We start from the raw sequence: 22,294 nt of genomic DNA on the forward strand, positions 1-22,294 counted from the left end.
GGCCCCGAGGCCGTAACTGCCAGTTTGTGCTTCTTAATCCCTTCCCCGTTCACTCAGCCCAACCCCCTTCCTTCAGTTGGACCTCTGCCTCTGGTTTGGACTCGTTTGTTTGGCGTTTCAGACTACACATACAGGGGGACTCCCATGGTACGCGTCTTCCTGTCTGACTTCTTTCACGTAGCGTAATACCCTCCAGGTGCACCCATGCCCTGGCAAATAGTACGACTTGGTTCTTTTTTATGGCTGAGTCATACTGCATTGGACGTATGTACCACACGCTTCTCCGATCACCCATCGACGGACCCTCGGGCCACTCCCACACCTTGACAGTTGTACATAACGCTGCCAGGAGCATCGGGGTGCGTGTATCTTTCTGAGTTGTCATTTGTTTTGGTGTTTGTTTGCGCTTTTTTTTGGATACCTACCCGGATGTGGGATCGCTGGATGAGATGGTAGCTCTACCTTTAATTTTTGAGCACTCCCCACACTGTTTTCCACGGTGGTTGCACCGATTTATAACCCCACCAACAGTTCCCTTTTCCCCACGTCCTCACCAGCACTTGTTGTTTGTTGATTGATTGATGATGGCCATCCTGACAGGTGTGGGGGGTTATCTCACTGTGGTTCTGATTTGCATTTCACTGAGGATTAGTGATGCTGGACATCTTTTCATGCGTCTGTGGTCCATCTGTGTGTCCTCTTTGGAGAAGTGTCTATTCAGGTCCTCTGCCCATTTTTCAATCAAAATTTTCTGTGTGGGTTTTTTTTTGGTAAGCTATATAAGTTCCTTACATACTTTGCATATTAACCCTTTGCCATATGTATTAGTGGTGAATATCCTTTTCCATTTGGTCGGTTGTCTTTTCATTTTGTCAATGGTCTCCTTTGCTACGCAAACCCTTTTTAGTTTAATGTAGTCCCATTTGTTTATTTTTTCTGTTGTTTCCCTTGCACGAGGAGACGTATCCAAAAAGATATTAGTATGAGGATATCACAGCGTTTACTGCCTATTTTTTCTTCTAGGAGTTTTATGGTTTTGGGCGTTACATTAAGTCTTTAATCTATTTTGAGTTTGTTATTATATGTGGTGTAATCATTTACATTTCAAGTAATTATTGATAAGTAATGTAATTATTGCCATTTTATTATTCATATTTTATTTTTAAAATTATTTATTTCTAGAGAGAGCGGAAGGGAGGGATCAAGAGAGGGAGAGAAACATCTGTGTGAGAGATACATTAATCAATTGCCTCTCACTCGCCCCCTACTGGGACTTGGCCTGACACCCAGGGCTTATTATTCAACTGTTGGTTTGATGGTGATGAAATCCTTTAGCCTTTTCTTGTCTGGGAAGGACTTTATCTGCCCTTCCATGCCAAATGACAGCTTTGCTGGGTGGAGCAATCTTGGTTGTAGGTCCTTGCTTCTCATCACTTTGAATAGTTTTCACACCACTCCCTCTGGCCCGAAATGTTTCTGTTGGCAAATCAGCTGGAGGTCTTAAGGGAGCCCCCTTGTAGGTAACTAACTGCTTTTCTCTTGCTGCTTTTATGATTCTTTGTTTTTAACCTTTGCCGTTTTAATCACGACGTGTCTTGGCGTGGGTCTCCTTGGCTCTGTCTTGTTTGGGACTCTCAACACTTCCTGGGCTTGCATGTCTATTTCCTTCACAAGGCTGGGAAAGTTTCTGGTCATCATTTCATCAAACAGATATCAACCCCTGATCTCTCCTTCCGGCACACCTGTGATGCCAATGTTGTTGCACTTGATGTTGTCCCAGAGGTCCTTTACACTGTCCTCCCTTTTTAAAATCCTTTTTCCTTTCTCGCTCCTCTGAGTAGATGTTTTCTGCTGCCTTGTCTTCCAAAGCGCTCACTCAACCCTTTGCTTCACCTAATCTCCTGTTGCTGCCTTCTGATGTACTCTTCATTTCAGATACTGTGTGACTGGCTCCTTTCTATGCCTTCTATCTCTGTATAGGCTCTCACTGAGTCCATCTGTTCTCCCCCGAAGCTACTGAACATCCTTATGTCCAGTGTTTTGACCTCTGCACCTGCTAGATTGTTGGCCTCCACTTAATCTAGTTGTTTCTCTCAAGGTTTCTCCTGTTCTTTCATTGGGACATAACTATCCGTCTCCTCGTTCTGGCTGACTCCCTGTGCTTGTTTCTATGTATTAGGTAGAGCTGCTACCTCTCCAAGTCTCCAACAGGGAGGCCTGACATCGGAGGTGTCCTGTGAGGCCCAGCGATGCAGCCGCCCCGGTCACCTGAGCCGGGTGTGCTGCGGGTGTCCCGTTTGTGGATTGTGCGCCCTCCTGTTGTCGTTGAGCCTTGATTGCTGTAGGCAGTCAGTGGGTGGGAGGGTCTCCAGGCTGTCTGGCCGTGACCACAGCGGATGAGCTGTTGTGCAGGGTGGACCCCATGAGCGGGACTCACTGTAGTGGGACCCAGGCCCCAGCCGAGTCCACCCTCTGGGTGTGTCGTCTGCGGAACTGGCTAGGGGGTGCTCTGGTATGGTCTGAAACTGACCACTGGGTGTGTTGGCTTTGGTGCCTCTTGGGAGGACTTCAGAGCAGGCCAAGGTCAGCTGCTGCCTGTGCCTGTGCCTGGCCTGGGGCCACCTGGGAGGAGTCCCAGAGTGATCTGTGGTTGGATGTTGCCCATGCTGGAAATGGAGGTACTGGGAGAGGCTATGCTGTGAACTGAGGCTGGCTGCCACTCCTGCTGGGCTGGGGGCCACTTAGCAAGAGGTCCAGGCCATATGCAGGCCAGATGCTGCTTTTGCGGGGTTTGTGGACCTTGGAGAGATTTTAGAAAAGTCTGTAGCACAGGCAGAGGCTGGCCAGTTGGGAGGAGAAGCCACTGAAGGAGGTTCGGCTGCTGCACAATAATTGTGGGAGGTGGGGGCCTCAGGAAATCACCTGGGTGGGGTAAGAGGTGTGAGCCAGGTTGCTGGAGGCTGTGGACCCTCAATGGAGGGTCCACAATGGAGCAGTGGCAGCGGCCAGCACTTCTGTCCCAAGGCCAGCTGCCCCTCCAGCCTTCACCCTGAATCCAGACAACCCAGTTTCTCCCAGTGTGTCCCTGGTGCTTTTTTAGCTGCTGTCCCTTTGCTGGCACTCAGGGTGAGGGTCTGTGAGCTCAGGCCCTTACAGAGGACGCCTGGGTCTGCAGCCGCCTTCTGTCTCATCTGAATGGAGTCCCCGGTGATTTCCACAGCCTGATGTCATGGGGACTCCTCTTCCTGGTATTGGTCTGAGCAAGGGAGCCCGGCATGGGGCTGAGGCTCCTGTGTGGTCGTGGTGTCCCTCCTGATTCTTAATCGCCACATGTGGGTGTGAGACCCTCCCGTCTGGGGTCTTGGTTCCTCCTACCAGTCCCGTCATGGCTTCTTCTTTTTTTTTTTTAACTTTTTATTTATTTATCTTTAGAGAGGAAGGGAAGGAGAGAAGGAGAGAAACATCAATGTATGGTTGCCTCTCATGAGTCCCCTGCTGGGAACTGGCCTGCAACCCAGGCATGTGCCCTGACTGGGAATCGAACCGCTATCGTGTGGTTCGCAGGCCCGAACTCAATCCACTGAGCCACACCAGCCAGGGCATGGCTTCTTCTTTACATCCTTAGTTTTAGGAGTTCAGTTCCGCTATCTTCAGATGGCTCCTAATGATGCTTGTTCTGTAATTTAGTTGTAATTTTCACGTGGTTGTGGGATGAGGCAAGAATGGTGTTTTCCTACTCTGCCATCTTGACCGGAAGTCTCTCACAATCTTTGAACAGCAGAATTATTGAGGTATCGTTCCCATCCCACACCACTCACCCATTCCAAGGGTGTGGGATGCCTGTCTCCCCACCAGACTTAAAGTCCCAGGAGGGCAGTTCACCACTGGGTCTCTGGAACCCAGCACAGTGATGTCTGGTCAAAGTAGGGGCTTGGCAAATATTTATTAAATGAACGAATGTCACAATGACTCTGGATCCCTGCGGGTTGTCTTAAATTGGGGGAATAACCTGAAGAGTGACAGAGACCCTTCCCTTCCTTCAAATCACATGAGGGACTCGAGGCTACAGGGGATGGTGTGACCACCGGATCAGCCCTGCAGGTTGCCAGGCGAGGGAACGTTCTCAGGGAAGACTTGGGACAAGAAGGCCTGCCTTCGTGCCTGACCATGGCCTGCCCCCAGAGTGCCCTGACACAGGCTCGGGCGAAGAAACACAGGTCACGGCAAAGGCGATTTTTCTAAAGCTGCCAGCAGCGGCAACAGGGGCCCAGAGCAAAGCACCCACTGCCCAGCCTGGTGCTTTGTGACCCTTCACGCCGGAGCCCTAGGCCGGTGACATCTGGCGTTTCTCCAGCTACATGGAACTGCGGACGGCTGGTGGAGACTCTGGCAGCCTCTGCCCTCTCACCCCCGCCCCCGGGTCTTGGTGAGAGCCCCGCAGCATGCGTGGTGGGCACAGAGGCGGCACCCAGCTCCCCATGGGCAGCCAGGAGAGACCCTGGCCCCACGGAGCCCTGGGGTGCGTGGCCTTCCTCGAGGAGTTGAAGGCTTTGTGGTGGAGATGTGTCTCTCCCAGGGGACGGGGCGCAGGGCACGTCACAACGGTGACAGGGAGGGTATCAGACCTCGCTGGGGCTGCCCTCGACTGTGTCCGCTTTCCCTGACGTGCAAATGCGGAGACGCAAAGGTTTAGGAGGAGAGGAAGCACCTTGCCGAGGACAGCGCGGCTCGTAAGGAGCCGGACTCCAGAGACTGGCCACGGTCATCCGCACACTTGGCGTGTCTACCCTTCAAAGGCTCCCGCTTAATTTGAATCTCATGACCACCTCGCACGTCCGAGAGAACAGAACCGAGGTCCCTGTCTCACCCTGGAGGAAACTGAGGCACAGAAGGAGCGCCACGACCCTCCCAACTCCAGCCCCCGCACTCCTTCCACACAGCACGGCAGGGGCCAGCCGCCTGTGCCTACCCTGGCACCAGGGACACAGGACGGGGGAGGCGCACCTGCCCGAGGCTTACCTGAGTCCTGGGAGCAGCTGAAGCCGGTGTCTCCCGTGCTGCTGCTGTTGCCCAGGGGCTGGCCGCCGGCCATCAGTGCCGTGAGGTGCGGGGACAGGCCCAGGTCTGAAAGGCAAAGTCAGCACTGACTGGACCCACCACGCGGCTGTCCCACGCAGAGTGGCCCTCCCATCGGCCTCACCTCGCGCTCCTGTCCCCTGCCCTCCCTGCCAGAAGGGCTCTCAACCCATTGACAGGCAGGAAGCCCTCGGCGGCCACCCTCCCTGCTGTGCTCCTGCCCCCGGCCCAGGGCAGTCTGCATTGTGACACTGTGGATGTTTGTGACATGGTGGACGTTTGTGACACGGTGGGCGGGTCCCCCAGAGGGGCCCTCCCGTGACAACGTCCCTCCAGCGAGGCCGGCGGGAGAGAGAACGGGTGAACGGCCCTGGGCGAATCTCCAGTTTGACGTGGAATGTGGGAGCGTGCCGACTTCCTGAGATCCCACTCGAATACCAACAGGGAGGGACTTACAGGAGGTTGAACCCCCAAGCAGAAGAGGAGGCCTGTGTGTGGGGGGGGATGAGGGACAGCTGATGTCAGAGGTGGGGCCCAGGGAGCTGGTTCCAACCCGGGGCCCCGAAGCTCAGGAAAGGGGGGTCCCCTGCAGTCTCTGCAGGCAGATGGGGCCCAACAGAGAGTTTTCATAGGAAGCAGTGGGTCCCTGGCATCGGGGGGGAGTGGAGGAAACAGGAGGCCTGGCCTCCAAGACAGTGGACACAGTCCCTATGGACACTGACGGCTGGACACCCTGCAGCCAATGCGCCACCTGCCCAGGGCCTTGTTATGTATGACGGAGAAATGGCCCAGACCGCCAGGCGTGTGAGGAAAGGCGCCGCTCGAAAGACAGAGGAATAAAAAAAAGAAAGGAAAAAAAACGGACCCCAGAGGAGGCAATGCAGGGAGTCCTCGGGACGATGAGAAAACAGCGAACCTGTGAGTGGAAGGAGCCCCATGAGAGGGGGGACACAAGGGAGCTCCCAGAAGTAGGAACCTGGGCTCAGAAGTCTGGGTCCCCTCCCTCAAAGGGGACCTGCATTCTGGCAGACTGACCACCGCAGGGCACTCACACAGAGGTGGGCGCACTGGCCTGTACTTTTAAACGGATGTTTCTGAGGGGACCAGTGACAGACCTACCCTCTCCCCTGTTCTCTGGAGCCAAGGGGGGCCCCACGGTGGTGGAGGAAAGGGCAGGCTCCTCGAGACCTTCCCCTTCATGACACTCGGGAATCACCCTCTTGCCCGCGGTTGGTGTGGTCGGCTGGGACAGGGGGAAGACCCCACAAGACCACCCCCTCCAGGGTCTTGGGCCCAGAATAGGCCTGTGTTCCAGCAAGGAGCCCAGCTTGGGGAGGAGCCGGCGGGGACCATCCTCTGCCAGCTGGGCAGGCTGAGGCCGCAGTGGGGTTTGGACACCGACTCTGAGGCTGCGGCAAAAGCCAGGAACAAGCCCTGGTCTCCACCAGTGGGAGGGAGCGCAGCAGCCAGACCCGTGTGGCTCAGCTGGAGGTCGCAGACTGTGCAGCCGGGTGGCCTCGCCACTCGGGGTCGGTCTGTCACGTACCGCTAGAGTGGATGCAGTGACCCTGAGGTTTTTCACCTGAAATAACCTATCCAACCCCTGGTACGAAGGTGTTCTTTTCTGTTTTCTTTCTTTTTTTTAGGCACAAAGCGACAGGCCAGGCCCGGCCGCAGGGATCAGAGATGGGGCACCTAGAAGAGCCACCAGCAACACTAGAGACTAAAGCACTAGGAGCCTCATTCCACCCCAGGCGACCCCCTGGGGGAGGAACTTGGGGGAGCAAGGGGGAAGATTCAAAGGGTGGCCCCCATCCCTCCAGCCCAGGCCCCTCAAAGCCGCCCACCTGGGAGCACAGCAGGGCCTCTGGGCGAACGTGAGCCGGTGTCCCCTGGGGACGGAGGCTCTGTTCCGTCCCAGGAGCTTCGAACGTTAGACAGTGGCTTTTGGAGAGGTCGCCCTCCCCCGGTGTCTAGGCCACTCCCAAAACTCCTGGGGTGCCCACGGGAGTCTGCTGACCAGACCGAACAAGCAGGAGGCACTTTGGTGGCCCGGGGACAGCTGGCACCCTGGGGAAAACCTGACCTTTGGCACTTCTATGGGGGCCGACAGAATGAGGAAACAAAATCCATTGATTGTGGCTGAAATCTATGTCCAAATCAAACATGAAAACGTGTTTATAAAACTCCCGGCTTCCTGGAGTCGGCTGGGGAGCTCCAGGTATTTCTGGAATTCCACTCAGCCTCTGCTCACAGGCCCCGTCTGGAGAGATGGTCATTCCGTGTCCTGATTCCTTGGATCACAGCTTTGCAGGTGCCCATGCAAATGGAGAGGCTCGAAGGTAAGGCGGGGCCTCCCAGTCCTTTCTTGCTGGTTTTGGAATGGATCTTATCGTCCTTCTGGGCCCTGGATGACAACCAGAGGACACGCACTCTCCAGGGTGAGGGGGTGGCCCAGGGTAGGCTTGGGACAGGGGTGGAGGAGTCTCCTGCACTTCTAAGTCGTGCCTACAGAGGGCGCTAGACCAGGGTCTGCCCAGCTTTGGCTGGGCCAGAGGGACCAGAGAGGGGAGTGGAGGCCAGGGTGTGGAGCAGGTAGGTGCTGCCTTCTGCTCTTCCTCCTCCTGAGAACCTCCAGGGAAGAGACGACAGGGGCCCCCACTCCTGCAGACGGCCAACAACTTGATCCCACACACTTCAACCCCAAATCAGCCCACAAGCTTGCTCTTCGCTCAATGAGTCGCAGACCGCCAGCTGCCTTGAACTTGCCAACCCAGCCACAGCGGGTGCCCTCGCCCCTCCCCAAAGCCTCACGAACTCTTCCAGGCCACGCCCAGGCCGCCTGCCTGGGAGCTCTTGGCCTGGACAGCAGACACTTCTTTCTGTTCTGTCTACCCGCTTCCCGCTGTTCTCCTTCCTCATTTTCTCCCTCCCTCATTCTCAACATCATCGGAATAGAGAACATTTAGTTATTACTATTTTCTTTCTGGCCTAGAAGATAAGTGATATTACAGAATCTGAACTGGTAAGTTAATCAGTGAAACAAAACCACATCCCGAACGTACTCCTGGCTCCGCAAGTCACAAGTGGCCAGTGTCAGGGGAGCGGGCATTTCTGAGGCTAAAATACCGGGGTACAAGCCCTGGCTGGTGTAGCTCAGTGGATTGAGTTCGGGCCTGCAAACCACAGGATCGCGGTTCGATTCCCAGTCAGGGCACATGCCTGGGTTGCAGGCCAGTTCCCAACTAGGGACACATGAGAGGCAACCATACATTGATATTTCTCTCCTTCTTTCCTTCCCTTCCTCTCTAAAGATAAATAAATAAAATATTAAAAAAAAAGAGAAAACACTCATCTAGTGTTAAAAAATAAAATAAATAAAATAAAATAAAATAAATACCGGGGTACGGGGAGACTCAGTTCCTACGCTGGTCACAATAAAAAGTCCCAGAATTCCTTCGTCTCTCAAAAAGCACCACCCCATCAGCCCAGGAAATAAACCAGGGGGGTCGGCCCATGTGACCGCCTCACAGGACGTCCTATCATCATGGTCACTGAGCATTGGTGATAATTAGGGTTATTCTTTCTCTCCACCCTCCTGAGAGGGGAGGGGGACAGCCCTCTATTTCCAGAAGAGGAAATGTCAACTTGAGGGTCTGCGCTGCCCAAAATGCCCTCAGCCACAGGGAAGACCCTCGGCCTGAACGGGCCCTTTGAGGAACTATCTGATAAGAGCCTTAACACAGCTCTTCCGACAGCGCATCCAGGCAATGGTCCCCCTAAAAATCCCACTCCTTCTCCCCTGATGGGACAGGGACAACAGGGCAGTGACTGCTGGTGGCAAGACCCACCGTGTGCGCCACGAACAGCGGGTGACAGGCGACGGAGAAACGGGACATTCACAGGACAGCCTCGGAGTGGCCGCTCTGTTGCACTGAGTGACTACGACCTGAGAAAGAGCGACCTGCCCGTGGAGAAGCCCAGCAGACCTGACCCAACTGTGCGGACCGAATGTGCCCCCCCACCCGAATCCACATGTGGACAGGATTTGGAGATGGGGACTTTGGGGGCGGGGGCAGATGAGTTCAGGAGGGTGGGTTCTCGTAAGAAGAGAACAGAGAGCTTGCTCTGTCCCATCCCTGCCCCCGACGTGAGGACACAGCAAGGTGACAGGCAGGAAGAGACGCTCACCAGCACCCTCCCACCCAGCACTCTGACCTTCACCTTCCAGCCTCCCAAACGGCAGGCAAATTAACGTCCGTTGTCTGAGAGACGCGAAGAGTATGAGAGGCACGCCCTAGCGGATGCCGGGCGGACCCGGACTCTGTTATTCCAACTCCTCCCTGAGCCTGAGAGTCCTAGAGCGACTCCTTTGGGTCTCCTCAAAGGTGACAGGTGGCCCCCCAGGACCCTGCTTGTTCTTAATTATCCAAGGGAGAGGAGTGTCACGTATGTACACGGCAGTGACATTTCCATGTGTGGGGGGTGGAAGGCTGAAGCTTGGCTCTGATGTGTCCTGAGTTACGAGGGACAATCAAGGACACCAGTGACCCAGGATGAAGGACCCAAGGAGGAGCATTTGCAGCGGTGAGCCCTGAGGTGTGGGGGCCTCTGCTCTGAGAGCATCAGGAGGGCAGGGCTGGCCAGCGGAGGCAGCTGGTCCAGTGCTTTGGTTCTGTTCTCTCAGGCGGAAGGGACTAGGCCTCGAGCAGGCCACAGGTGGGGCAAGAGGAAACAGATGCCTGAACTCTGGCGTCCCTGCCTTGGGCTGCTCAGGGAAGCTGTGGGAATCACAGGGGACCCCTCCGGGACACCCCCAAAGGCAACCTGCGCATCGCTCCTTGAGGCTGCAGTCAGCGTGAGACCTCCGCCTTCACCCTGTCCACGAGGCCGAGGGGACTGAGGGCTACCCCTGGCCATGGGGGAGCGTCCCCCCCAACAGGCACCCACATTACCTGTGATCCTATTGGAAATGCTGAACAGCCTGGACGTCCTCTGCCGCTGGACAAACGGCTCCCGGTAATACCGGTCCCCAAAGCACATGCCCAGCAGCTCCTTGCGCACGGTCTTGTTCCAGAGCCCGTAGATGAGGGGGTGGCAGATGGCGCTGGTGAAGCTCAGCCACGTGGCCCAGGTCTCCAGGCTCGGGGAGACGCAGTTCTCCCCCCAGAGGGCCTCCGAGGTGATGACCCCCAGGTAGGGGCCCCAGGTGGCCATGAAGGCCCCGATGACCACCAGGATGGTGACGAGGGCTTTGCACTGGTTGGCCGAGTACACGACGCCCTGGAAGGCGTTCCGGCGGCTACCCGAGGAGGAGGTGGAGGTGCTGGAGTTCTTCCTCCCGGGCCTCTGGGTGTCACCCTCCACCACGACCACGGTGCCGCAGTGCACCTTGCGGGCCTTGACCCTGGCCACGCGGAAGATGAAGCCGTAGCACACGAGCATGACCAGAAAGGGGAACAGGGCGCACCAGATCTGCCAGAAGGCGGTGTAGCCAGGCTCCCGGTGCCAGGCGGCCACGCACATCCACTTGAACTTGTCAAACTCCACGGCCGACCAGCCGAACAGAGGCGGCAGGCAGCCAATGAGGGAGTGAAGCCAGATGTAGACCAGCGCCATGACGGCGCGGTTCCCCGTGATCTTCGTGGGGTACACCATGGGGTACAGGACGGCGTAGTAGCTGGAAAGGGACAGAGGGGGGCAAGAGAGGCGTCGGCACAGAAACACATCAGGAGGGGCACCCGCTGCTTTCCCAGGTGGAGAGCGCCCTCCGCCCAGACATTCGACCCAAGGGAAGGGTGGGCGACGAAGAGGGCATCCCCCCAGGAGCATGCCCTGCCGTCTGCGGGCTGCGGGGCCTGGGGAGCCGCGGTGCCCTCTCTGGGTCCCCCTTCCTCCATCTGTGAAGCACAGCCATGGGGCCTCGGCCAGAGGTCAGCCCCGAGGACGATCGGGCCAGTGAGGGACAGGCCTGCCCTGCGCCGCCCTGCAGTGTTCACGGCATGGGCTTTGCCAGGCCACCGTCCGCTCCCCTTCCTTCTGGAGGATGGCCCCCTCTTGTCTGTGCTCCTGCAAAACCTCTGTGACCTTAGGGGACACCAGCCCGTCTGAGGCCTGGGGGATGAATCGGACCATTCTGGTGGTCACCTTGCCAGGTGACCAGTTAAGACACTGACCTGTGTGACAGCATCCTGGCTAGTGAAATGTGAAGGGTGTTGCCTGTGGGCACTTCTGGGAAGGTGTCCTTCAGTTCCAAGGAGAACCAAGGCTACTTTCTACTTTCTCTGCCCTGGGACAGGATGGGCAGGCCCCTGGCCTCAGCCGCCTCAGGGCGGCTGCACCGTGGGCTGGGAAGCCCAGGCCGGCCGTATGACCTGTCCCTTTCTCCTTGGACCAGCCCTGCCCGGCAGTCGTGAAAGAATTACGATGGATTAGCTATCCTTTGCAACACAGCCTTCTGGCTCATCTCAAGACCCCGTGACCACTATCATTTTATGGCAAGACTTCTGCTTTACTGTAACAAACAGTGTTTATATCCCTGGCTGACGAGGGTTCTGGCGAGAGCAAGCCCAGCGGACTTGACAGTGATGTCTCCCAGCTGCGTCCGAGTCCCAGGGGCCCACCCACCCGAGGGAGTCTGCTAGGCTGGCCAGAGCATGGCCCATGTTGGCCCACCCCCGGAGGGGGTGGCTGGTCTTGGGGGGACGTGAGGGGCAAAACACATGTCCACTGAAGTGCACAAATGTACACCACCAACAAGGCAGAAAGCAAGCATTTCCTCGTTTGCCCACAAAAAATGGATTTCACAGATTTGAAACTTCACGCTTTCCATTTTAGCCTCACGCAGGCCTCACTGCAGATTCAAAGGGAAACAGAGAAAAGAGCAACTCTCCCTGGCCCGCAGGGGAACGGGGGACTGACGTCAAGGGGGTCCCTTTGCTTCTTGCCCCGACTGTCTCCTGAAGAGACCCATCTCCGTCTGTTCTCCAGCAGCTCACTTTAGATGGGGGCTCAGCAGGACCCTCAGTCCCCAGAGGGGGCTTTCCTGATGTCAGGTGCAACCAAAAAGCCGTCATGCACGCACGGGCTCCCCAGCTCCGCTGTCACCCACACCTCTGGTGACAACTTTGGTTTTAACGGGAGGGCTCGCCTGCAGAGAGCCAGCCTCCACCAGTGGCAGCCACCCCAGTGAGTACGCATGCAACACACGGACCCCGGCTCCTCCTCTCTGTAACTAACCAGCCTGCGATCCAAGCCCCAGAGCTCCACCCGCCCCACCCGACCGTGCCCAATCGCTTCCTTCACTCTGCATCCTCCGCACTGAGGACAGCCGGAAGGAGTGTGGCCTTGGGCCCTGGGTGGACAGTCCAGCTAAACCCTGGTGGTCCCAAGAGAACCCGGGAATTTGCCTCCTTCAGTGACAACATGACTGGCGTGTCCCTTCTGCCTTTCCCTGCCAGCATCCTCCCCGCCCTACCTCCAGGGAGGGCACCCTTGCCTGGGCGGAACGAAGTGACCGTCGGCAAAACGCCCACCTGCAAGCTGAAGCTAGAGGGAGGAGCCGCGCTGCCAGGGCCATGAGGCCTGCAGAACCCCCCCCCACCCCCCCAGCCAGTGCAATGCAGGAGCCTGAGGCACCTGCTGGGGGCAGCCGAGGGGCCTCACAGCAGGGCCCCTTCGGACCGACTGTGTCCGCCATCCAGTGACAAGGGACAACCCAGACTGTTACAAGCGCATGCCATCTCTCCCGGGTGCCACCGTCTTCATTCCCTGGGTCTTCTCCCTCCCCTGCTCCCCGGCTTCCTGGACTGAGCCGACTGTTGAGGTCCCTTGGCTGTGGACAGGGGACAGGTTTCCTCTTTGTGTCCCCACCACCTCCCGTCAGCCCAGCTCTGGCCCAGGGCAAAGCAGCAGAGCGCACACAGCGAGCCTGACCTTCCCTGATGCAGCGCCTTCCTCAGCCTGCTTCTCACCTATAACCTGTAGATCGAAGGTCCCTAGAACTTGCTTTAAGCCATGGACCCTCTTTTGAAAAACAAAACCACAGAGAGAATTACATGTCAATACACACACATATCACAGATTATAGACACATGGACTTTGGGATTGAATGCCCACTTCCGGGCTCTGGCCTCTCTCTCTCTCTCTCTCTCTCGGCCTGAGGAGGGCTCCAGGCTGTGTTCCATGGTACCAAACAATGTGGTGGCAAAGAAATGTGTGATAAATACAGAAATAAAACTCCATGCAAGGCAGATGAGCTACTACCCGAGCGCCTCTGGCCGGGGGGACGGGAGCAAAGGCAGAGCTCTGCGTGCTCTTCCTCCCACAGAGCAGACACCCAAACAACCGAGCCAGCGTCACAGTCCCAGGGGCCGGCCAGCCGCCCTGGGGGGGCCCCTTTGCACACCGCCCTTAATTCTCCTGCTCCCTGCCTCGCGGCCAGCTCACCGGTCGATGGCGATGACCCCGAGGGTGAGCATGCTGGCCGAGCTGATGAGCAGGTACAGCAGGGCGGAGAAGTTGCACCAGACCACCCCGAAGACCCATCGCCGCCGGACGGAGCTCGTCACCACAAACGGCAGCACCAGCAGGGAGAGCAGCAAGTTGGACAGGGTCAGGCTGAAGACGAACTTGTTGCTGAGGGTGAGGAGGTAGGGCTTCTTGTACAAGGTGACCACGACAACCAGGTTGCCCAGGCAGACGAAGATGGTGATGACGACGATGGCGATGAACTCGGCGACGACGATGCCCCCGCCGGTGGCCGCCGCTGCGGCTGCCTCCGTGAGGTTGCTCAGCTCCTTCCGGTGGCCCAGCGAGGAGTTGAGGCTCATGGTCAGCGCACCTGGGCGTGGGGCGGGTGCAGCATGCTGAGCGTCTGGGAGGACAGCGAAGAGCGGGGGACAGGAGAAGGTTCATCAAGTGGGGTCATGTCACCCGGACAGGAGAGCAGCAGAGGTCCCCAGGCCGCCAGGCCCACCCAGAGCCCCTCCGCCATCTTTCCCACCAAGCTCAACACAGGCGGCTATGTGTGCGGCCCACCCCAGCCCTTGAACGAGGCGTTCCTCCATTCTGACCGACCCTAACAATCCCACCAAGGCTGGCAGCCCAAACCTTGAATGTACCAAATCACCTGCGCGCCAGCTCAAACAGCTGCTGCTTAGGCCCCGCGGCTTGATTCTGGTCTCTGAGGCCAGAGGCGTGGCCTAGGAATCTGCATTCGAAACAGACAGGCTGGGGCGGTGGTTCTGTTCCAAGCGGTTAATGGGCCGCACACTGGGTCTGCTGCTCTCAGACCCGGGCAACTCCATGGGGTCCCTGATGGCTGCTGCCTCGCCCCACCCCAACCCTGAGCCCTGCTCTCTGGCCAGGCAGCACCTCAGGCGCCCCTCTGATGGGCAGGACCAGACTCTGCGTGGTTCTGACTCGTGTGCCCACTCGAGTCTGACAGCAGGATCCCTGTGGGGGCTATTTGGAGGTCCCCGCACTAATCGCCCGGCTGGGGCAGGGGGGCACGAGCCACAGGTCTGGGTCCACAGAGCCTGATCTCCTCAGGGTGCGGCTCCAGCTCTCAGCAAGCTGCCCGGCGTCTCGGCTGAAACCCCAGGTTGACGCATGTTAACGTGGAAGGCGACAGATGAACGTTTCTCCTAAATTGTTGCCCGCTTTCGTCAGCTAAAGAATCCCACCTGCTCTTGTTCCTCCCAAACGGAAGATACCAGAGAGAAAGCAGACACTGCTCTTGCACGAGCCAGGCATGGAGAACCAGGCGCCTGAAATGCCACCCACGGGTGGCCGGCCTCTCTCCAGAAACCTTCCCCCCAAACCCCACACTTCCGCCGAAACTCCTCGGGCCACGCAGAGCTGGCAGGTTGTGGAGCAGCCCTTGCCCTCACCCGCGGCACTAGTAACAGGGTTCCCTTCCGAGGAGCCCGGCCCTAGGGCCACAACCGCGGGTCCCAGGCCAGCTCACTGGGGCAGGACCAAATAATCCTAACCTCTCCTCCACCCCACGGCCTCGAAATACGTCACGAGTTATTTGCTCTCCCTTCTCCAGACAAAATCTCCCCGTTCCTGAGATGCCTTCTAAGCCGGTCACTAGCTCGGGCTCCCTGCTCTAGACTCGCTCATGGATGTCTGTGCCCCTCTCGACTTGTCGTCCCCGAAGTGGAACACGCGGTTCTGGGTGTGGTCCGCCAAGTGTCGAGGACAGAGGTGTAGTCTCCTCCCAGATCTGGGTGAGCTGCTACCCTTCGCTCTAAGAAAGCATTTTCTATGAGCAACTTAACTGTGTGGTCCACTAAAACCCGAAGTTTACACACACGTGAATTTCTGTGCAGGCAGGTGCTCCTGGTCTTGAACTTATGAAATGAATGTGTGAAGCCTAAATACACAATGTTATTTCTACTAAATTTGGTATCCTGTGCATGTTGGCCCGTATTTCCAGGCTGCTAAAATATTCTGAATTTTTATTTGGTTATGCAATATGTTAAGTTCCTCCGGCTTTGTGGTATGAATATGCTTTACAGATAAGCCTTCCACGCCTGTGCCTTGGGGGTTTGTCTCTATTGCATGGGTTCTAGATTTTGTTAACTCTCGTAAGTCAGTCGTTCATCGGGGTCTTGAAACACGGTCGTGCATAAGCCTGTTCCTTTCACCACACAAGTAAGGACAGCACGGTTATCTACGGAAACAGACCTGAGTATTTGGACAAATGGCAAAACGAGAGAAAATGCTTACAACTTACATGACAGAGAAAGGCCCAACCGTTCTGATTTATAAAGAATTCCTAAACAAAAAACAAGGAAAAGAATGAAAAAAGATAGAAAAATGGGTAAAAGTTAATCAACGTGTAACTATGTGAAGGGCTGGGGGCTAGCTACACATCGGGGTAATCATTTCACAACATACAACACATATAAAGACGTCTTGCTCTGAAGTCCTACAGTATCATTCGAGAGAGGGCATGACAGGCTTTCCAGACAAACCAACCCCGAATGTTTCCTGGGAACTCCTCCCTGGACCATCCACATGCACGAAGGAAACTAAGTCCAGAGATCAGGGGTTGGGGGAGGGGGCCCGATCAAGTGTTAGAAAAGAAAGTGGTAAATATTTGCATGAATCTAAATAAGAACTGCAAAACTATCCAACGGAAATGGAAAAGGTTTCACAGCAAGGACAAATGTCACATACGTAGCTAATCTGGGAGCTTTGAAACCCGGAGGAAATCAGCCCTGGCTGGTGTAGCTCAGTGGATTGAGCCTGGGCCTGTGAACCAAAGGACCTCGGTTCGATTCCCAGTCAGGGCGCATGCCTGGGCTGCAGGCCAGTTCCCAGTGGGGAGCGCATGAGAGGCAACCACACATTGATATTTCCCTCCCTCTCTTTCTCCTTCCTGTCCCCTCTCTGAAAAATAAATAAATAGAATATTTTACACTAAGCAACATGGAAGCTCTTGGAGGTGAGCTTGGGGCTAAAGCATCCAGAGGTCGTCCTGGGGCAGGGACCGTGGCTACGGCTGTTTGCCCGGCGCTGGCCCAAGGGCCTGGCACCTGGTAGGCGGCTGAAGAATTCCTTGTGGATGAATGGCCAGCCTTCAAAACAGTGTCCCCGTGAAGTCAAACAGGACTGCAAACATTATAAAGGTGACCACCAAACGGATAGAAATGGCATGCAAACCGTTATTTTAGAAAAAGAGCCCTGGCTGGCATAGCTCAGTGGATTGAGCACAGGCCTGCGAACCAGAGGGTCGCGGTTCAATTCCCAGTCAGGGCACACGCCTGGGTTGCAGGCCAGTTCCCTGCAGGCCAACTCCCAGCAGGGGACGCACGAAAGGCAACCATACATTGATGTCTCTCTCCCTCTCTCCTTCCCCTCTAAAGATAAATAAATAAATAAAATTTAAAAAAAAAAAAAAGAAAAAGAGATAAAGTGCTCCTTGATCTGGTCACACTCCAGGGGCCACACTAGCAGGCACACTAGTCACCTGTAAAATCAGGGCCCAGGGCTGGCTGGTTGGCTGCAGTCCCTAAGGTCCTCTGGTCCCGCCCCCCAGAGGCAGGGGGCAGTGTGGGCCTTTGTAGCCTGCCCATCGGGGAAATCCACAACCCCAGCCTCCGCCCGGAGCCTGGAGGGCGGAGGGCACCAGCCCCAGCAAATCCCCAGGGGCTGTACTTTTAAAGAACAAGACAGAAGGTTTGGAATGCCCCGGCCCGCCAAGGCTTCCTCCGGGCAGGCAGCCAGCTCCCCCAGGGCCCGACAAGCCAGGGCCCATCCATCGAAAGGAGCAAATTCAAGTGTGACTCACGTTTCCACTGTCCCGGCCAGTTCTGCCACCAAACACAAGGTGGTTCCACTCCCACACTCACTGCGTGCGTCCAGCCCGGACCAGACGAACCCCCCTGAGCTCCTGCATCGAGAAACAACACGGCCGCAACACGGCTGGGGCTTAATGAAGCATCAGAAATGCTTCTCTCCCAGACCGGTCCCAGGGAAGGCCGAACCTCTGCTTGTCATTACTGTCCTGCGTCAGGGTGGTCCCATCAGTCAGTCCTCTCTCCAGTCAGAAGACTGAAGGCCCTTCAGTCTTCTGGGCCCAACCCAGAGAGAGGGAATTGTCTGCTGGAGCAAAGCACTGGTAACAGCCTCGAGGCGTTCAAAGCTACACCTCAAGTTCAAAGCCACACCTCAAGTTCAAAGCCACACCTCAGGCCGAGAGATCAAAATCGTTCGGGGTTGAAACACCAGGCAAAGACGAGGATGGGGGCATCTGCTGTTTTATAAACCAGTTTGCATGGTAATCCCCGAGAAGCTGCTGAATTCCAGAAACGCCGTGGTTTGCGAAGACAGAAGACCACCATACACGGGTGGGTTCTCTTTCTCCCGTGTCGCCGAGTCAGCTGGTAGTTCGACCTGGAACTCTTTCATCTTCCTCCACCCAGAGGACTCCTTCCTCTCCCCTAGTCATAATGCTGTGGCCTTCACCTGTCAGCACGGGGAGGCCAGGGGTCTCCGCTCCGTGCACAGACTTTGAAGCCGAAGGGCCTGGGGTTTGAAGTCCGTCTGGAAGGCCAACAGGTAGGCACGGAAGCTGTTGGAGCAAACGGCCCTCCAGGCGGGGACAGTCCTCAACACCACCCTAACAGGCCCGGGTGAGGTCCTTGTGATGCTGTTTTGGCCGCAGTCTGGGGGCCAGGGAACAGCTCTTCACCTCAGCCCCTTGAAGCACTTTACTCACATCAGCCCCCAGCTGGCACGGGCGGAGGTGGGGACAAGGTTCTGAAGCCCACCCTGCTCTGTGTGAAGGTAACTGAGGTGAAGAGGAACTCCCACCCATGCCCACTCCCAAACTGGGCCACACAGAAGGGGATCGCAGCATTGCAAGGTTGCGCGCTCTGCCCGCCTCCGTCCTTCCCTGGCATTCCCCCCAAAGTCCATCCCAAGATGGATGGCCCAGCCGTTCAACCCAGAGGCTGGGCCAGCACAGAGGGCTTTGCTCTTGTCCCCACCCAGGAAGGTGCTGGTCCCAAACAGAACGCCGGGCTGAGCTCTCTGCACCAGGGGAAGGAAAGGAGGCGAGCAGCAGAACCCAGTGGCCTGTGGCCCCGTCTGAGCTCTTGGTTTGCCAGGGGGCAGACCCGGCTGCCGTCCCCTCCACACACACATGCTCCCTGTGCGCACTTGGTGGCCCCATGTCCTGAGCAGGGGCCCAAAGTCTGGGGGCCGGACGTTTGTCCGGACCCTGCCACTGATGGCGCCACTCCCCCAGGACGCCAGCAGCGATGCTGTCACACATCTTTCCGAGAGGGGCTCCGGCTCCCTAGCAGACCCTGCCCAGGGCTGCTCCTTGCTCTGTGCCTTTCCCTGTGCCCTTGAGAATCACCCCTGAGAACGGCACCCACTTTCAGAGCACTGCCTAATGACCACCGACTAACAATGACCAGTGTTTGCAAAACACTGTGCCGCACACAACATCCCCTCATGGACATCGTGTCATTGTGAGCAGTGACAGCGGCAGGGATCACTCCTCTGCACACTTCACTTTAGGGGGAGCATGACCTCAGGAACTGAGGGGCCTGGGTTCAAATCCTGGCTCCACTCCTTCCCAGCTCAGGAGCTGGACGCGTGACTTGGCCTCTCTGGGCACCAGTTTCCCCATTTGGATGTGGGGAGAAGGTGCCTGCTCGGAAGGACCTGCCCCGTTTGGTTGGTGAGCGGAATCCGTGAGTTAATATTTGCACGAGTGTTTGTTACATAAAGTGGGGAATTGGAGGTTTGGAAAGGTTGAGTGCCTGGTTCGAGAGAACAGTTAAGTAAGTCATTCCATGACTCGGTCCTCTGGCTGTCCACCTTTGATCCGTCCGTTCCCCGTAGCAGGCGAGGTTCTACGTGCCGTGGCCGCCTCTGCACACCCCTCGCCCGCTGGCCCCACCCCGGACCTCCCGCTCCAGCCTGCTGTCCTGCGTGTGCTCGCTTCCGACTTGCTTGGCTCCTGCCTGTCCTCTCCTGGGAATACTCTCCCTGCGGAACACATTCCGGTGAGAGGAATGGAGATGCTGTAAATCTAAATATTTTATTGATATGTTGGCCTAATGACTTTATTGAAGGGGAGAAAGAAACCAACAAATGCGGAAAGAGGACAGAGGTTTGAGAATAACACACAAAAAACATACCAAGTCATGACATTGGACTTGGCAATGAATCCTTGGATATGACACCAAAGGCACAAACAAACAAAATATAGACAGATGGAACTTCATGAAAACTTTACAATTGTGTACATCAGAAGACACTATCAAGACTAAAAAGGCACCCCACAGAATGGGAGAAAATATTTGCAAATCATATGTCCAATTAGGAATTAATGTTCAGAACATACCAAAAACTACAGCTCAACAAACACCAAACAACTCACAGCTGATGAGCCCATAAAAAGATGCTCAACATCACTCATCATCAGGAAAAGCAAATCGAAACTACAAGATACCACCTCCCACCCATTAGGATGGCGGCTAATAAAAAAGCAAGCAAGCAAGAAAAACCAGAAAATGCCAAGTGCCGGCGAGAACGTGGACAAATCGGAACCCTTGTGCACGGTCGGTGGGAGCGCAAAATGGAGCAGGAGATGTAGACACCAGCATGGTCGTCCCTCAAAAAATTAAACAGAATTACCACCTGGCCTAGCAATTCCATTTCTGGATTACAGCCCAAATAACTGAAAGCGAGGTCTTGAGGAAAGAGTCGTAAGTCACGGTCACAGCAACATCATTGACAACGGCTACCACATGGAAGCAAGCCAACTGTCCATCAGCCGGTGACTGGGTTAGTAGCAACACACGGCGTGTGCACACAACGGAATATTACCCAGCCTTGAAAAGGGAACCCGGACACATGCCACAACACAGGTGAACCCCCAGAACACCATGCTGAGGGAAATAAGCCAGGCACAAACAGCAAATCCTGTCTGATGCCACTTACCAGAGGAGGCACTTGGAATAGTTAGTCCCACAGAGACAGAAAGCAGAATGGCTGCCAGGGGCTGGGGAGGGAGGGAAGGGGTAGCTACCATTCACGGGGTGCAGTTTCAGTTCTGCAAAGGTTCTGGGGACGGAGGATGGTGGTGATGGCCGCACCGTATGAACGTACTGGAGACCGCCCAACGGTGCCCTTAACTATGGCCAAGACGGTAAATTTTATGTGGTGCGTATTCCACTGTCACAAAAATTTTTGGAAAAAAGTAAGTCCCAGGGGGCCACCTGCTCTTTCTTTACCGACTCCCCTGCACTGGGTGTGGCGCATCCTAGGAAGATGGCAGGAGCGAGCGCCATGGCTCCGTGCCCGCTGACAGAGATAAGCCACAGCAAGCACCTGGAGTGACCGCTGCTGCCGCAGGTGAGGACATGCAGGCTGTGATGGGCACGAAGCACTCCCCGCAGGGGACCAGTCCAAGGCTGAGCCCCTGAGCGCAGCCCCCGAGGCGGCCGCATGCGCCCAGGGTCCCGTGGCAAGCCGAACCCAACTCCCTGTTCATCCCACTCCTCCGCCCCCTTCTCCTTGAGGGTGTGGGAGAACGGGAGGGACCCTCAGTCCTAAGCCGAGCGGCCCGAGCTAGGGGCTGTCAGCTGAACGCCTCCAAAGGGCGGCTGGCCTCCCTCCCAGACCTACCCTCCGGGTTCGGTCAACACAGACGGGGGCGGGGTGGGGGGGAGGCGTGCAGGCCTCCCAGAAAGTCCACAAGCAGCCAGCTGATGTCACGGTGAAGCTGACACCCACCGGGGAGGGATAGTCTGGGCCGAGAGAGAGAGAGAGAGAGAGAGAGAGAGATCGCTNCAGTCCTAAACCGAGTGGCCTGAGCTAGGGGCTGTCAGCTGAACTAGGGGCTGTCAGCTGAACGCCTCCAAAGGGCGGCTGGCCTCCCTCCCAGACCTACCCTCCGGGTTCGGTCAACACAGACGGGGGCGGGGTAGGGGGGAGGCGTGCAGGCCTCCCAGAAAGTCCACAAGCAGCCAGCTGATGTCACGGTGAAGCTGACACCCACCGGGGAGGGATAGTCTGGGCCGAGAGAGAGAGAGAGAGAGAGAGAGAGAGATCGCTTTAGGAAAGGGGGGCTGGAAGCAGCGGTGGACTGACCACGCCTCACAGGGAGGAGCGCAAGACCTGACTGCAGAAGTGACTTCCAGGCGCTGGACCAGCTGCCTGGACTGGCCACTTCCCGGGCGGGGGCAGAGCCGGGGCGCCGTCTTTTCCGGAGCAGCTCAGGGAAGCCTCCAGACACTGGCCCCTGGCCACCTGCCTGGACCCAGGATCCCAGCAAGTCCCGAGGGCGGGGCTGGGTCAGGCCAGGTCAGAGCTGCCCAGGCCCTTCCAGGTCTACCTGTGGCAGCTGCCAGGGTCACTGCAGTGAGTCACCAGGCAGCTGAACCTCAGGCGTGGCGAGGAGGCCGGGATCCAGCATCAGAAGCCCATGCCGTGCGGGGAGCTCCCGGCAGCCCATCCGCCTGCTACTCAGCACGGCACTTGGGTGTCACCAGCCCGCAAGCCAAACGCGTCCAAAGCCAACCTTCGCTCCTTTCATCTCTCACACCTCCACGCTCCCTTCGGCTCCTGTTCCGCCACCTCCCCATCCTTCCCGTTGCTCAGACCCGCAACACTGGGGTTTCCTGCCTTCTCGCTGCCTCTCACACCGCCTGTCTGGTCCACCAGCAAACCTGCCGGTTCTCCT

The 22,294-nt window shown here is 56.8% G+C and overlaps 1 protein-coding gene across 5 annotated transcripts in view; it reads right to left on the bottom strand.

Moving 5' to 3' along the window:
- The window catches only part of GPR161 (G protein-coupled receptor 161), a 34,607-nt gene that overhangs the window by 6,536 nt on the left and 5,777 nt on the right, over nucleotides 1-22,294 (bottom strand). For 3 of the 5 annotated variants that reach the window (XM_037035274.1, XM_037035275.1, XM_037035273.1), the window contains exons 2-4: nucleotides 13,525-13,951; nucleotides 10,032-10,756; nucleotides 5,020-5,124 (exon numbers count right to left, since the gene is read on the bottom strand). In XM_037035274.1, the coding sequence (XP_036891169.1) occupies nucleotides 5,020-5,124; nucleotides 10,032-10,756; nucleotides 13,525-13,907 (1,213 nt within the window). In that variant the 5' untranslated portion in view covers nucleotides 13,908-13,951. Of the gene's footprint in view, nucleotides 1-5,019; nucleotides 5,125-10,031; nucleotides 10,757-13,524; nucleotides 13,952-15,820; nucleotides 15,863-22,294 lie in introns of all 5 variants that reach the window. The other 2 variants (XM_037035277.1, XM_037035276.1) reach the window with 1 other exon arrangement.

Source organism: Sturnira hondurensis, unplaced genomic scaffold, assembly GCF_014824575.4.
Source record: "Sturnira hondurensis isolate 20B ecotype Veracruz unplaced genomic scaffold, ASM1482457v3 Scaffold0022215, whole genome shotgun sequence".
Lineage (NCBI taxonomy): Eukaryota > Metazoa > Chordata > Mammalia > Chiroptera > Phyllostomidae > Sturnira > Sturnira hondurensis.